Source organism: Macrotis lagotis, chromosome X (assembly GCF_037893015.1).
Source record: "Macrotis lagotis isolate mMagLag1 chromosome X, bilby.v1.9.chrom.fasta, whole genome shotgun sequence".
NCBI lineage: Eukaryota > Metazoa > Chordata > Mammalia > Peramelemorphia > Peramelidae > Macrotis > Macrotis lagotis.
In genome coordinates, this window is record NC_133666.1 from 183681956 (window position 1) to 183698433 (window position 16478).

At 42.3% G+C, this 16478-nt stretch overlaps 2 protein-coding genes across 4 annotated transcripts in view; one reads left to right on the plus strand and one right to left on the minus strand.

The window, feature by feature from the left end:
- The window catches only part of FAM83G (family with sequence similarity 83 member G), a 58769-nt gene extending 49412 nt beyond the window's left edge, over nucleotides 1–9357 (minus strand). For 2 of the 3 annotated variants that reach the window (XM_074204385.1, XM_074204383.1), the window contains exons 1-2: nucleotides 8951–9043; nucleotides 7858–8628 (exon numbers count right to left, since the gene is read on the minus strand). In XM_074204385.1, coding sequence (XP_074060486.1) covers nucleotides 7858–8370 — 513 coding nt within the window. In that variant the 5' untranslated portion in view covers nucleotides 8371–8628; nucleotides 8951–9043. Of the gene's footprint in view, nucleotides 1–7857; nucleotides 8629–8950; nucleotides 9044–9288 lie in introns of those variants that run through there. The other variant, XM_074204384.1, reaches the window with a different exon arrangement.
- SLC5A10 (solute carrier family 5 member 10) overlaps nucleotides 1–16478 on the plus strand; it is a 168325-nt gene that overhangs the window by 115330 nt on the left and 36517 nt on the right. The window lies entirely within an intron of this gene.

Consider the following 16478-nt stretch of genomic DNA (forward strand, 5'->3'; position numbering starts at 1 on the left):
AGTTCCTATCAGTTTCTTTGTTCCCTCCCATTATCCCCACCATTCCAGCACCTGATCAAAGAGGCTGATAACCGGGCACCAAACTTAGGTTGAAAGAGTTGATCAAATGAGTTCCATTCTTCTTAATTTTAAAAGCCTTAGGGAGAGAATAGTTGAAAGGGCCACTTTTGGAGTCAGCAAGACCTAAAGTGGGGGAAGAAGGAGGTAAATCTTGCTTCTAACACACACACACACACACACACACACACACACACACACACCAGCCCTGTAACCATGGACAAATCAATCAAACTTTCAATGTTCAAGTTAGTATCTAAGACTATAGACTATAAATTTTGTTTTTGCAAGGCAGTAGGGTTAAGTGGCTTGCCCAAGGCCACACAGCTAGGTAATTATTAAGTGTCTGAAGTCACATTTGAACTCAGGTACTCCTGACTCCAGGGCCAGTGCTCTATCCACTGCGCCACCTAGCTGCCCCAAGACTATAAATTTCAACAGAATTGAACATCTGCATGGGTAAGGGACACAAAATCACAGAATGAGACCTCCATTTCCCCAGAAAAGTCCTTGGAGTATAGGGCTTGTTCTTCTTATAGTCATCTTGCTCTCCGAAAATGTTTTCTTAGAGACATTAGGATCAGGAAGCAACTCACTACAAAAATAAAGTCATGGGGCAATTAGGTGGCATAGTGAATAGAGCACTGGCCCTGGAGTCAGGAGTACCTGAGTTCAAATCTGGTCACAGACACTTAATAATTGCCTAGCTGTGTGACCCTGGGCAAGTCACTTAACCCCATCTGCCTTGCAAAGGCAAAAAAAAAGGAAGAATGAAGTCATGTGAGAAGCTAGGGGTACAGTAGATAGAGTACCAGCTCTGAAATCAGGAGGACCTAAATTCAAATCCGATCTCAGATACTTAATAATTACCTAGCTATGTGACCTTGGGGAAGTCACTTAATCCCATTGTCTTTGCAAAAAAAAAAAAAGATTGAAGTCATCAGAGCTCTGGCTAACAGTTTTCACTCCAAGTCATAGGTTCAGAACTGGGGGATTCTTAGTAGTGTGATCCAATTCTAATTTTACATATAAGGAAACTGAGACCCACAGGTCATATAGGCAATATGTGGCAGACTCCAAATACAGTGTTCTTTCCACTGTATCACACTGTTGGCACCTTATTCCCTTTAGTCTCAAATAACAGTAGGCTTTCTCATGACAAGTGTCAAAGGATCTCAGACCTCAACTATTGCTTCAGTCATGACAAATACTGCTAGAACAGGAAGCATTGTAATCTGTTGAGGCCTGTCAATACTCATCTATAATCCCAGGTCAACTTGTCTCCGATTAGTTGATCCTCATTGGGAGGAAAAGCCTATTAAAATAAACTGACTGTCCTCAAATTAAAGATTAGTCCCAGGCTTTTGTGGTGGAACATGTACACTGACTTTGACTGAGCAACCACACAATGAAAGCCACCATGAGGCTGGGTTCTAAAGCAGGACTAGAAACTACTTTGTAAGCTCTCTGAGGTCATGCTCATAAAGAAAAGTCAACACTCTTCATAAGATTGGGGGAAAGGAACTAGTTGTCATAGTGTAAAAGGGGAAGAGGTTTGAAGTTTTCCAAGACCATTTTGGGCTAGAGTAAGGAATCCTTCTGGAAAGCCAGGCAAGTCAAGGAGAAATAAGCAGAACAGCATGTTTCTATCTGCATTTCTCTCCGAACCTTTGCTTCCTCTACTTCTCCTCATATGAAAAGTTCTCTTTCTTCAAAACCTAAAATCTCACCTCCTTCATTAACCTAACATGGAGTGATCTCTTCCATATCTACAGTCACACAGAAATATTAAAGGACTATATCTTAAAGCTCTCCTTTCATTTTAGAGATGAAAAAAGATCCTAGAAAAGGGTCCAAAGTCTCAGAGCTAAGATTCAAACCCAGATTCTCTGACTAGGTCTTTTGACCTCCCAACAACTGCCTCCCAACTCAGCACTGTGTTATCATCTATTTTTCCATTTCTACAATGGGATTGATTGAGACCATCTAATGTGAACTGTGCTGGTGGATATCAGTTCATTGGAGAATGGAGAATAATATATCTTACAGTTTTATGACTGCAGAAGTCCACCAACTGAAGCAGAAACTTAATTGATGAAATGTGTATTATCAGAGAGTCTCTCTAAGGGTGTCAAATGAAGAATGACTCTAGAAACCTATATAAATCTTATTTGCTCTGATTTTTTTTTCTATTACTTCCTGTGAGCTTCCTAAGGAAGGGAAGCACAGAATAAGAGCTCAATAAATAAAAAGGCATTTCTTCTAACAAAAACACTAACCATCAAGTGAAACAAGGTTACAAGAGTAGTGAGCTGAATGGAAACTATTTTAAGTGGGACATTATGTTTGGGTAAATAACTATTGTGTTTGGTTAGGGGTGGAGGAAGAATAAAACTTTTATCTGATATGTTTTGAGCGATAAGCTGAATAACCTTTCACCACTTTGATTATGATATATGAATGAAAGTATTGTGAAAGACATTGATTGGGATAATAATATATTGGGCTATGCCTATTATATGGTTGGCTGGTGGGCTAGATTGAAGATAATTTAGTTTATAGGTTTATGATGGAAGAAACTAATAACGAATATTATCAGGGAACCTTCCTCTAGTCAGGTCATGGGAACCTAGTATATAAGACTATAAGCTACTAAAGGACAAGGTATATTGTCCTCTTTGTTTTGTCTTTTCTCATAAGGTAAATCTTTGTTAAGTGAAGGGATGTATGGTCTGCCTTCAACTCTCTCAGCTGGGTGTGCATCCCTACTGTAGCTGTCCTGGCTCTGTTGCTGAAATTCATTTGCAAAGCCCTTAGAGCCATGCACCCACATCTCCCTGAGGCTCTGAGGAAGCTGAAGCCTCTGAGCAAGGCTCTGTTGTCTTCCAACATGAAATAACATGCCACATAGTATGGGGATGTCACCTAGAATGTTGCTGGAATTTCCAGCTGCTGTAGGTAAAAATCCAACAGGTTTTTCCTTCTTAAATTATGGTTTCATAATCACAGGCTCCCGGAAGAAAGGTGAGGTAAGGGCAGGGGGAGATGAGGGGAGACTGGAAGGACAACAGAACTGAAAACAAAGACCAAAGAAGCTAGATCCAGAAGGAATGGCTGTGACCCTGTGCTCCCCAACCCAACCCCAACCCTGGGCAGACACAAAGATCCAGTCTCCTAAACAATCAAAAAGTTCATGGCTTCTCTCATTCTGGAAAAAAAGTCAAAGAATATTAGAACTAGAAGGAACTTTACAGAGCATTTAATCCAAACCCTTCAAATTCCACAGGACATGGAATCCCAGAGAGATTAAGTGATTTGCCCACAGTCACACTGTGAATTAGCGATTAGTCCCCTGCACTTTAAAAAACCAAGATTGATTCTCCTCAGTTAGCTACTGGCCTTCCAAGTGGGAAGGGTCTCCAAAATAGTTCCTAGTAGAGTATACTTTTCCTCCAATTGTTAGGGTTAGGAATAAGTCTCAATTTCATTATATCCCTCTTCAGAGAGGGATTGGATGGGGAGGGGAAGGACGGTCTTAGGAGAAATGTCTTAGTTTTACTGCTAAAAGGGTTAAGAGGTTATCAGGCTATACTGATGCTATTCAGAGGTATGATTCACCCTACTTCCCCCTCCCCAGCAGCAGTAGCAGATCATCTAGACAGACACCCAGGGAGGGAAGTAAGTCATACTTAACTGAGTTAGCAGGGGTGAGCAAGGCGAAGAGAAAGTAGAATCGTGAAATACACACACACACACACACACACACACACACAAATACATCCATACATATACACACAATGTTGTCCTGAGATCCAGGATTTCATGAGAGGACCTTCTTAGCTCAGATATACCCAGTATCCTAGCCTCTTTTACTAATTAAGGGAATACTGGGTGTGGGGAGGAGGGTGAGGCCAGGACCTGATGATTCAGGTGATGGAAACCAAGCTGTGGGGAAGAGATAAGAACCAGAGAGTATGTCAGGAGGTAGGATGTCAGCTTCAGGGTTCTGGCAAATACCCAAAGCCCCATGGGAATGTACCCTGTCAGCATTCATCAGCGTCTCTGGACCTTGCAGCACCTTTCTACTGACAATCACCATACTCTAGGACCAGCCTTCATGGCTTGTTTGGAAAGACAATGCACACTTCCACTTATAGATGCTTGGGAGTGGTTCCTAGGAAGGGAGGGTAGGATCACTTGGTTTGAAAGGGGTTGGATTAAGGGCAGTCAGGTGGCAATAGAGCATTGGTCCTGGAATCAGGAGGGCCTGAATTCACATCCAGCCTCAGATCCTGGATACTTAGCTATGTGACACTGGGCAAGTCAGTTAACCCTGACTACCTTATCAAAAAAAAAAAAAAAAAACAAAAACCAGAAGGGGGTTAAATTTCTTGGCCACCAAGTATCAGACCACATTACTTGCTGACCATTTTAAAATTTGACAAGAGTCTGTTAGATTAGATGATGAGCAGAATGCTGAACCACTATGAGCATATCTTTTCACAGTCACCTCACTGAATGTTGGAACCATCTCTTCCCATAGAGTCTCTTGTCCTCTGCCATCAGACATGTGAATGGCCTACCTGGCCTCCCTCCATGTCTGGAGACAATTTCAATCTCTGCCCCTTGTTGAGTTCACAGAAAGGCTAGATATTTGTCACCCCTCTCAGTGCCAGCCAGGTTACAACTACTCTGGTCAGTGGGGTAGAACAAAAGTAAGCTATCACCTGAAAAGCTGCTACCAAAGGTGGCCTCCCATAGGGCCTCAGGCTTTCTTTATCTGGCTCCATCTTTAATGTGTCTGTCTGTCTGGGAGAGATTAGGACTCTGTGAATCCAGTTCCCAGAGGATTGAGTTTGCTGCTTGGCTCTATGGTCCTGCTGCTTCACTGGCCACTGAACCACTGCTAGTTGAAAGAAGAGGCCCTTGGGTTCCTAAGCTGAGCTTTAATAATAGGATATAGGTATAGAATTTCCAGGTCAGATTGCCTCTGTAGTTACTAGACCCAGTGGAAAATTAGTACTGGTCATTTTGAATTTGAGTAATACCCTAGCAAGGATTCCAGAGGGGGAGACACCATAGTTCATTGAGAGCACTGGATATGAAGTCAGAGTTTGAGTTTGAATCTAGCTCTGCTTACCACCTGGGTAAGTCAGTTCACCAATCTGAGTCTCAGTTTCCTTATCTACAAAATTGGGGGGTGGTTGGAATAGATGACTTCTAGGGTCTCTTCCAGTTCCAAATATATGACCTGCCAACGAGTCACAAACCAGAAGAAAAACTTGCAGTCCCTGCTCCCACACTACATATCCAGTCCAGAGTTTTCTCTAGATCTAGCTTTCTTATCATGAGGCAGAGCTAAAAATAACAATAACATCTCAGCTCAGAGGCTATCAGAATAGTCCTAAGGAATTCACAGAATAATGGAATTAGAGGTTTCTTAGAGGTCATATTGTAACACCCTTTCTCCTCTGCCTAGAACCTAATACAATAATTTTCTCACCCCTCTCCCCTACTTCAGAATTCCAAGTTAAGAGAGAAATTATCTCCCATTTCTTCCTTTTGCTACTTATTTTGGGGAGTATTTTACCACTCTTTGGGGACAGAAAGGAAAGGCTTTTCAATATTCACAAGGAGGAGAAGGCAAAGCCAGGTCAAAAAGACTAGAATAAATCAGAAAAGTCAAAATGAGGCTTTGCTGGGAGAAGCCTCTGAAGTCTTAGGCTTTCCTTCAATAGTAAAGAAGAGATGAGATTCTATGCTCCAGTTTGTCTCTTCCTTTATCCAAATTTTTAAAAAGTAGCAGAGAATTGAAAAACCTGGGTCATAGCAGGCACAAACATGAGGTAGGGCATCCTTTTCTCATTTTCTATTGCTCTTCTGCTGACTTGCCCTCAGTCATTAGGCCTTTCCAGAGATCATTCCCAGTCCAATTCTCAGTAAACCAGAAAAGAGTAAGCATAACAGAATTTGGCTTTGTACCCCTATGCCCTTAATTATCAGATCAAAAACATACCATCCTTCACCCTTGAGTAAACTTGTTGGCCCTTGATTCAAAGATGGGTTTATTAGTGAATTCAACCTAGAGGCCTCAGACTATGCTTAGGATGACACAAATGTCTAAAAGTACTGGGATGCAGATGAAAGAGTACTGAATTTGACATCAGAAAATTCGATTTTGCCACTTAGTACCTGTATGACCTTCTCTGTACCTTAGTTTGCTAATCTGTAAAAATAAAGGGTAAGCAGACTGGATGATCTTGAAGGACTCTGACGGCTCTCATTCCTATGATTCTAAGTGCTAATGTGACCAAAACATACCATTTACAGTCAGGCTGAACCAAGACCTGCTTTACCTATTTAATAGCTTAAGGACAATGTCAAGGGTAGCACAAATATAGAGTTTAAAATGTGAGGTAGGCTCTGGAAGTCCTCAATATGCTCTCAATATCCTTTATTGTTTCTCAATAAAACAAAAACATTTAGGGCTTGAAGGAGTTTGGGTTTGAGCTGGACAGTAAACTGAAGAGAATCTGAATCTGTCTCATGTCCCCCCTCCTTGCCTGCAGAGGTGAAATTAAATTAGCTTTCTGGTTCCTTTCAACTCTCAGCTTTTACAAAGATTCAGCCTAAAAGTCCTTTGTAGAAGTCTCTGAGTCTTCCTACTCAGCAACTTGCTAGCTCTGTCCAGTACTCAGTTTAACAATGAAATGGTAGTTTTGTCCATGCCAAGTCAGCACTAAATCTTTTGGTTCCAGAAGTAGGCCCAGAAAAATAGAGCACCAGAGAAGTCAGGTGACTTCCTCAGATCACACAACACTGCTAAGACAAAATATGGCCTTGAACCTAGACCTCTCAATCTCTTAGCCCAATGTTCTGTTTTTCTAAGACCACAATGTCCATCTATCTTCGTCACAAATGGGATTGGGTTTGTCTATTTTCCACCTGCCCGCTACTGTCAAATCACATGCTTAGGGACACACCAGAGAAATTTCTGACCCCCAAATCCTATAACCAGACCATGAAGTGAGTAATGTTAACACTCACCCTGGTCTCATTAAACAGTCATCTGCGTAGGCAGGAGCTTTCTTACTATTCACTATGTCATAGAGGTGTACTTACACATACACACACACACACACACACACACACACACACACACACACACACACACAGGAAGTCTTTTTGAAAAGCAAAGCTGATACGAATTATCAAAGATATCTGAAAAGGCATTCCAGGCATCCTAACGCAAAAGGGGAATAGGTAATAGTTGAAAGTAGTCACTTCAAAAACAATTTTGTTCTCCATCATATTTATCTGACTACCAAGTATTTCCTCAGTCTTGAAGAACATTGTATCTCGTCTTCCCTCAGCATCCTGAAATTGAAGGGTATAACCTGCTGCCTCCTGACCTTTAAGGGAAGATTTCTCTCATTGTCATATTGTAAACTGTGTAAGAAAATCTAGGATTCCTGCTTTTCCTGAAAGGCAGCTAGGTGGAAAAGGGAATAGAGTCCTGGAAAATTTGGTCTCAAATAGCTGTGTGACCCTGGGCAAGTCACTTTACTGCTATTTGCTTCAGTTTCCTCATCAGTAAAATGGGATAACACCTACCTCCCAGTATCATTGTGGGGATCAAGTGAGATATTTGTAAAAGCTCTTTGCAAACCTAAATGCCATATATGCATATATATATACATATATTATATATATAATATATGTATGTATATATAATATGTATATCCATGTGAGCGATTATTTCCCTTTCCCTCACCCTCCGGATTCCCCATCCCTTTTCACCTTCTGTGCCTGGCTGATCATCTTGCGGGCCACCTCCTTGATGTGGGCTTGTCCATCGATGGGGGGCTGCATGTATACACTGGCACGAGTCACTCCCCGGTAGGCAATGGTATCAGGCCAACCAAGATCCAGCTGTGGGATAGAGCGGTCTGACTTCTGTGGCCAGTACTCCAAGGAAGGGACCAGATTAGCATCAGCATCACCACCTCCCTCTCCATTTTCTTGCTCATCTTTGGGCCCAGAGTCCTCACTGAGGCTTCTTTGTTGCCGGGGGTCCTCAGACCCGGGGTCATAGACTTCAATTGTCTCCAGGATCTTCTTGAGCTCCAACTCGGACAAGAAATCCCGGATATTCTCCTTCTTAAGAACTTCGTAGAAGGCCTCTGGACCCTTGGCCACCAAGGCCTCCAGGGCCAACCTCTGGCCCTCACTGTAGAAGAATTCCGGTTTAGATTCGCTAGATCGCCAGTTCACGTGGCTGTCGTCCAGGCACTGCACCTGGGAATACGCCATGGTTGTGCCCGGGGCACATAAACTGGTCAAGTCAGGACTGAAGGAGGAAGGGGTGGTGGGTGCCGAAGTAGAGGAAGGAGGGGGAGGTTTAGACTTTCAGTCTATAAGATTTCCCAGAGGCCAAAGGCGTTCTTCTCTCCCCCTCCTTTCTTGCTCCTCGGATTCTGGGTTCAGATGCCTGACTCCCCAGCGACGACCCAGCAGGACAGGTAGTGACTGGCACGCACAAGCTTCACCTGCATTCTGCCCATAGGGAACCTGTTTGAGGAAAGAGGAGAGTATAAATAGGGCTTGCGGAAAGGGCAGTCCAGGATAGAGGGGTTGGCTTGGGGGGAGGGGGGGGTCAAATGACTCAAAAAATCTAAGGGGGTTTCTTCGGTGGCCCGAAGCTAGCCTTCTCCCTTCCTCGGTCCTTCTCTCTCCAAAACCCCCAACACAGCTCCCGGGAGCCAGCGTGGCCCGCGCACTGTAAAGTGTCGGGAAGTCGGGGGGAAGAGGTGGGAGGCGGAGCTGGTGAGGAGGCCGCGTCGGACGCCTCGGAGTGGGCAGGAGGGCAGGTAGGTGAGGGTCCCCTCTTTACCCCAGCTCTCTCCGGCGTCCGGCGGGCCAAGGGGAGGCAGAGCCGAGCCGACCAGGTAAAGCGGCGCAAATGACAGGCCGGAGCGAGCGAGTCGGAAGCAGGCGGGAGGGAGGGGCGGGGAGGGGAGGGGCGGGGCGGGCACCAGGAGCCGCCTGAGTCAGGGTCCCGCCCGGCCCCACCTTGCGGGGTCACGTGCCGCCGGCCACGCCCCCGGGGCCACACCTGAGCGGGTCCAGGTGCTTCTAGATCGGACTGCGCGCGGACCCCGCGAGCTGATTCACCTCCGCTCCCTGCTGAGGGAGCGCCCCCATCCCCGAAGCCCCCGGGGAGGAGCTCACCTGCCACCTCTCAGCTCCCTGCCCAGCTCCTCAGCTGTGGCTCCCGGGCACCAATCCTTCACTGTCTCCTCTATCTCCTCCTCCCCGAACCCCCAGGCCCTGGGAGAGGGAGCCTTGAATGCGGCCTCTAATCCCGCCTCATCTCAGAAGCCTTCCCAGACCTCGACCAGCCAGCCCACTTCACCTAATCCCTGCCCCACATGGTCTGGGGCTTGTTTATACAGCCTGATACCTTCTCAAGATTTATGCTCATCTTAGACTTTGAGAGAAATTTACAAATGAACTTTTCTCTAGGCCTCTGGTTCCTCATTTGAAAATTCCCAAACTCTGGCATTTTAAAGATGAAGAGGCTGAGGCCAAGAGAAGGGAGGAAGTGACAACCAAAATTAAAACAGCTTGGCAGTAGCTAACAGAAAAAAAGACTAGATTAGATCTCATTTCTCCGAAGTCTCCCTCCAGGATTCCACTACACAACCGGCTTAGTTTGTGTTATTTTCCCCAGACAATAAATTTATGGGTAGACTCTCAGCGTAGGACCTAGCATAGGATGGAATGCAGAGCCTCAGTGGATATTTACTCCACTGTATTGTTTACATTCATTCCCAATGATGGGGATGTTAGCCAACGATCCAGGTTTGGAGCCAAGAGAAAAGACATTTTCCTTTTAGAGGGCCAGATTCCTTTTCTACGACTTGCCATCTAGATGACCCAAGGCAAATTGTTTTACCTCACTAGACCTGAGAGGGTTGGTCTAAAATTCTAGTCTAAATGATCCCTATGGTCCCTTCCAGCAGTAAATAGATGATGCTATTTTGTATGATTATAGTTGAAAGAACAATGACCTTCAAGTTGGAAAAATCAATTCTGAACTTAATTTACTCTGTGATTAATTTACTCACCCACCTCAATTTATTTGTAAAATGGAAATTGGATTATTGGATTGAACGATGCTTAACCCTTCTGGCTCTGAAGTTTTGTGATTGCACAAATTGGGTCATGTTACTGGATCAATTGAGAGAGGTGGTAAAATGGAAAGAGTGCTGGGTCTGGAATCAGGGAGACTTGAGTTCAAATCCAGCCTCAGCTGTGGAGCCTGGGGCTAGTCACTTGACCAGGTTTTCCTCACTTTCTCAGAAGGAAATGGCAAATCACTCCATCCCATATCTTTGCCAAGAAAACCCCCAAAGATATGACTTAAAAAAAAAAAAAGACTAAACACTAGGATCAGTTCCCCAATCCTGAGTTGAGACACATTCCCTTCACCCTTATAATTCCAATATACTTCACACAAGGAAAGCTAGGTCCTTGACAGAGGACTCTGAAGGTCATTACTTTAGGGGGGACAGATCCTTGGGGTGGGTCTCTTAAGGACAGGCCAACCTGAGTTCCAGAACAAGCTTAGCTACCTGGAGGCCTTGGCGTCTCTGGAGCTTCGGGGTTCTGGGTTATGGGGTGGTGCAGCTGCCACATCTGATGGCTAGAGCCTTCTTTAAACAGCTGCCTGTGAAGGGAGGGGTTTAATTGCTCAGAGCCTTAGAAGAGCCCATTAAAAAAATGGATCTGCTTTTTGGGCTGTCCCTCCTCAACCTAATGACAGAGTTAGTTTGGAAAGAGACATTGAACTACATGTGATGAGCTTTAAGAGGGCAGGGACCAATGTTAACTTCTCCTAGCTGCTCCTGATGTGGAAACAGGCCCCAAAGACTTGTGAAGTGAATTGATGATGGGTTTGAAAGTTTGGTGAATAAGCAGTATGTTGTAGTGGAAAAAAAAACAAAACAAAACACTGCACTAGTCCAGGAGTCCTGGAAGCTTACTCTAGTTTTGCTACCAAACTTTTTGACCTTTTTTTGACCTTGATCAAAAAATGTTGCTCTCTGGGTCTCAGTTTCTGTAAACAGGAAGGGGTGGGGATATGGAACATTTGATGTTGTCTTAGGTCTTCAAACTTCATTAATTTAACACAGGGAATTCTAATTATTTATTTGATAATCTTAGGGGTAAATCGATGGACAAGGGAAATTAGGGTTGACCATACTCCCTAGAGGTGTATGTGCAACTTTGCTATTTTCTTTCTTAGCCCTGAAAAGTGAAAAATTCTGGGTTATGCCTGTCACCCCTTTAGGGAATATGACCCTAAATAGAGGTAGTTATAGAAAGTAGTAGATGTCATTAAAAGGAAATAGATTCCTTTTTCTTTAAACATGTGTGAGGGATATAATGAAAAAAGGAGAAGGGGTTTCTCCATTGTCCCTTGACTTCTTATAAAAACAGCTAAAATACACCTTTCCTGGAAACCTTTCCTGATCTCCATTAATTCTAATTCCTTATCTCTGTTACTTATATCCAAATTATACATCATATAATTGTTTGCACATATCTGTGTGCTTGGTATCTTTCCTATTTGTGAGCTCCTTGAGAGTAAGGACTGTTTTTTGTCTTATCCCAATGCCTAGTATTGTTTAATAAATGTATATTGGCTGACTACCTGAAATGAGCAGTACTCTGGGCTGAGAATCTGGAACTAAAAAAACTTAGGATCTCATCCCCACAATGCCACCAAGTGACTATGCAATCTTCCTCTTATTAGGCAAATATTTCATCTGTAAAAATGGAGATTTAAATATAATCTTGAAGGTCATTTTTCAGTCCTAAATATTGGAGAGACTTTGAGCCCTAAAATGCTATAATTTTTTATATTCAGCCTTCCTTCCTGGAAGTATCAAGAGGAAATGTTAGAACTTAAAATTTGACATTGGAATCAGAAGACCTGGATTCAAACCTATGGATTTATAGACAAGTTATTTCACCTTGCCGTGCCTTAGTTTCTTTATCTAGTCTAACTTCTTCATTCTACAGATAATCTAAAAAGTTCCTTCCCCTTCCAAAACTATGATTCAAAATTAGATTTGGATAACTAGGTAAGGAAGTGAATAGAGTGCTGGACCTGGAGTCAGGGAAAGCTGAGTTCAAATTTGGCTTCAGATGCTCACTAGCTGTGTTTAATCTTGAGCAAGTCACTTAAGGAAATAACAAACCATTCCATAGTTCCACCAAGAAAATCACAAAAAGGGGTCATAAAGAAAAGTTAGACACAAAATGCTGAAAAAACTAAACAACAAAATTAGGTTTGAAGATGCCAGGCAAAGGATGCTGTTTCTAATCCTGGAGCAACAGAGTATGTAATAGGTGAAATGGGCCCAGTGGGGCCTTTGCCATATGTAATAATTATGTACTGGAGTCATTCTCTAGCTGTGCTACTAGCATATCCATATTTGAGTTTTAAAGCTTCTTTTATCCCAAAGGGAAACTTGCTTAACAATAGGATTGTTACTAGAGGTTAGGTAGAGGAAACATCCAAGTTCAAATCCTAAGTCTGCCATTTTGTGCCTGCATGATCTTAGTCAAGTGCCTTGACCATTCTGGGCCTCAGTTTCCTCACTATAAAATTAGAGGATTGAAATAGATAACCTCCAAGGTCCCTTCTTGTCCTGAATCTATGATCATTTCTGTGTTGTATATTGAGGGGGAAACAAAATAGATAGAGATATGTCAAGTGACCACATCAAGATCAAGACTGATCCATCTGGTCCAACCCCTATCAGAAAGGAATCCCTATTCTAGCACCCTTGACAAGTGGCTACTCTAGTCCACTGAGGTGATAGAGAGCCCTTCATCCTTCAAAGTAGCTTTTTCCAATTTTGGGGCTGTTCAAATTATTAGGAAGGTTTTCCTGATATGAAGCCTAAATTTGCCAATTTGCAACTTTTGCCTGTTGTCTCTGATTCTGTCTTCAGAGGCAAAAACAAACAAATCCAACACCTTTTCCAACTGACAGGCCTTTGACTGGTTGAATACAGCTTTAATGAGCATTCTAAGTCTTCTCTTTTCCAGATTAAACAGCCCTAATTGTTTCAACTGATCCTTACATGGCATGGTTTCAAAGCTCTTCCGCTTCCTGGTTACTCTATAGTTTATCAGTGTACTAAAGTCTGACACCGAGGTTATCCCACTCTGAAATGCAGGAGATTCAACTTGGTGTCCAGGTCTCTTAGCAATGGGCTTGGTCTGCCCTAGTCATATCCCATTCTTCTCACTATTCTAACCTTGGGACTAGGCAAGTCTCTTCCTCTCTTCCCCCCTTGATTGGATCCTGCACTGGGAGTTTCCATGTTCAGATGCATGTTTATTTTTGTTGTTTGAAAATGTATTTTTTTTTCATTGTTCAGCAATAAATACTTAGTACAAGAATAAAGGAGGCAGTGTTTGGTGTCAGGCACATTTTAATTGGTTAAATAAATAAATTAAAAAATTTAATGACTCTGTGATTCTAAGCTAGATGCCCAATGACTCTGCTCCCTCTGAGGGAGGGTTGGGTTCAGTGAACATCATGAAACTGAACCCGGCCCAGGGGGTTGGTTGTGTCCCAGTTAGGAGCTGTAATCACCTGCCTCCACCCTCTAAGCTAAGCTCAGGCACCTGGAACACGAAGGCTTGTTAGCTGATACGCAGTTAGCTCTTGTTTACTGTTTCTCTAACAATGTACTACACATACTTGGTTTCCTTTCCCTTTCCTCAATACATTCCACCCCCAATTCTCTTTTACCCTCCTCCTCCTCCCCACCTCTACTTCCTCTCTCTTCCCTCTTCTCTGTCTCATTTTCATTCTCTCCTATCTCAAAAAGGAGAAGTGAGTTGTGGTGGCTGATTTGTGCCTATATCATCTATATCAATTGTCCCTTAATCACATTCCAGGCTTTATTCTATTTTCCTAAATCCAAAATCAGTCTCTTCCTTTCTACACCACAGTGCATTTGCCCAAGATTTAGGCCACAAGAGGTATTATGGGGAAGGAATGGAACTGTTGGGCCTGGAGTCAGAAGATTCAACTTCTTGAATTCAAATCTGGCCTCATATATACACTAGCTGAGGAACACTGGACAAGTCACTTAATCTTGCTTGCCTCAGTTTCCTTATCTGCAGAATGATCTGAAAAAGGAAATGGCAAACAATCTAGTACCTTTGCCAAAAACATCCCAAATGGGGTCACAGACATGATGGAACAACAACAAAACAAACACCCACTATGTGGCAAGTTATTGGGTTAGGGCTTTTTACAATTATTATCTCATTTTATCTTCCAAACAACACTTTTCAGCAAATACTATTATCATCTCAGTTTTACAGTGGAGTAAACCACGGCAAAGATTAAGTGATTTGCCGAAGCTCACACAGTTACTAGGTTTCTGAGACCTGATTATAACCAATTCCAACCTAGTCTCTATACACTGCACCACCAGCTACCATCAATATAGGCTTCCTGACTGATTTTTTAAAAATAAATTTTAATTGCTTTTATTATTGTTTTTATATCACCAGATTTCTCCCTGTATCTTTCCCCCTCTTGAAGAGCTATCTCATATAACAAAAAAATTCTTTTAAAGAAAAAAGAGGAAGAAAAGAAAAAATCAACAAAACCAATCAATACATTTTTTTTTTTAAAATCTAAGTATATAAATAATGTCCCACATTCAGACTCATTTGGTTGAAGTCAAGCCTTTGCTCCTAGGTTTTAGTCCTGGTTTTAACTCTTTAAAAAATTATGGTTATATGAGTCTAGAACTCATTCCTCTTCCTTCAACTGAGTCTTGTTCTTTATCTTGATCAGTTTTGCTTCTTCCTAAATGGAATCTCCCTGTCCCATGTTTCACCTTCTTCCCCCACACTATGGGAAACAGTTCCTGGAGTCAGGATCTAGCCATTGCTTGCCTTTTTAGTCACTGAGGAAAGGTCAGGCCTGTTTACTTCCCACACTGCCAGGTGGATATGGTTAGAGACAGATCAGAAGGTTGAAGTAGTCCAAGCCTGATAATTGTTCAGAAGCATCATCTTTCCCCTGTGGAGGATTCAATAGCTAGCAGGGTTTGCTTTGAGTTCCATGTCACATCATGGGGATATCTTGTACAAAGATACTCCCTGAGTAATTCTCCAGTCAACACAAAGGTATTGAACACCTGCTGCAAGGTTTTATGTCCATCATTGAGGGTTATCTTTTGAATTGTAGGTGAATGAAACTAGATGTAGAGATAGAAGGCTGTCTAGCCAAACCCTCTCATTTTATAAACCAGTAAACTGAGGCCCAGAGAGATGAGTGATTTGCCCAAGATTACACAAGTAATATGCACAAGAGGCAAGATTTGGACCCATGTCCTATTATTCTCTTCAGTACTATTTCTCCTGTATCATACTATGTCCCAATTATTTAGCTACAACTTCTACCCTCAGTGGGTCAATGTTTCTTTTGGAGGGCACAAGACTTATACATCTGAAATAGATAAGGAATAAATACAAGGTCAGATATGACTGAATGACCAAATGGGTGATATGAACAATCAGTACTATAAGAATTCAGAAGAGAGAGAGATTACTTTTGATGAAAATCAAAACTTTATGCAAAAAGGAGTCTTTGATCTTGGACTTAAAGAATGGGTAATCTTTGGATAGATAAAGGAGATGTCTCAGGTGAAGGAGCTGCAACAGTGAAGGAGAAAAGTGCAAAGAAAAATTTTTTTAAGGATCTGAGGATAAAAAGAAGCTCCCTTTTCTAGTTTCTGTTTTGTTTTTTTTTAAAGAAGAGTCTATTGCATGAACTGATGTTGAGGGAGATGAGCAGAACCAGAAGAACACCGTATACCCTAACAGCAACATGGGGGTGATGATCAACTTTAATGGATTTGCTCATTCCATCAGTGCAATAATCAGGGGTAATTTTAGAGTACCTGAGATGAAGAATACCATCTGTATCCAGAGAAAGAACTGTGAAGTTTAAACAAAAATTAAAGTATATTACCTTCAATTTTTTTGAAAAAGTATCTTATGTACTACATAATTTTGCTATCTCTAATATTGTATTTTCTCCTCAAGGAGGTGATCTCTCTCCCAACATATTCAATTTCAATCAATGTATAGCATGGAAACAATGTAAAGATTATCAGACCACCTTCTGTGGGGGGATGGGGGAGGGAAGGGAGGGTGGGGGAGAAAAACCTTATGGAAAATGATAGGTAGCAACTGCTATTGTATATAATTGGAAAACAAAATTAATTTTTTTAAAAATTTAAAACTTAAAAATAAAAAGAAGAGCCTAGAGAGTCTGATTTGAGCATTAATCAATGTTAAATTGAATTTTG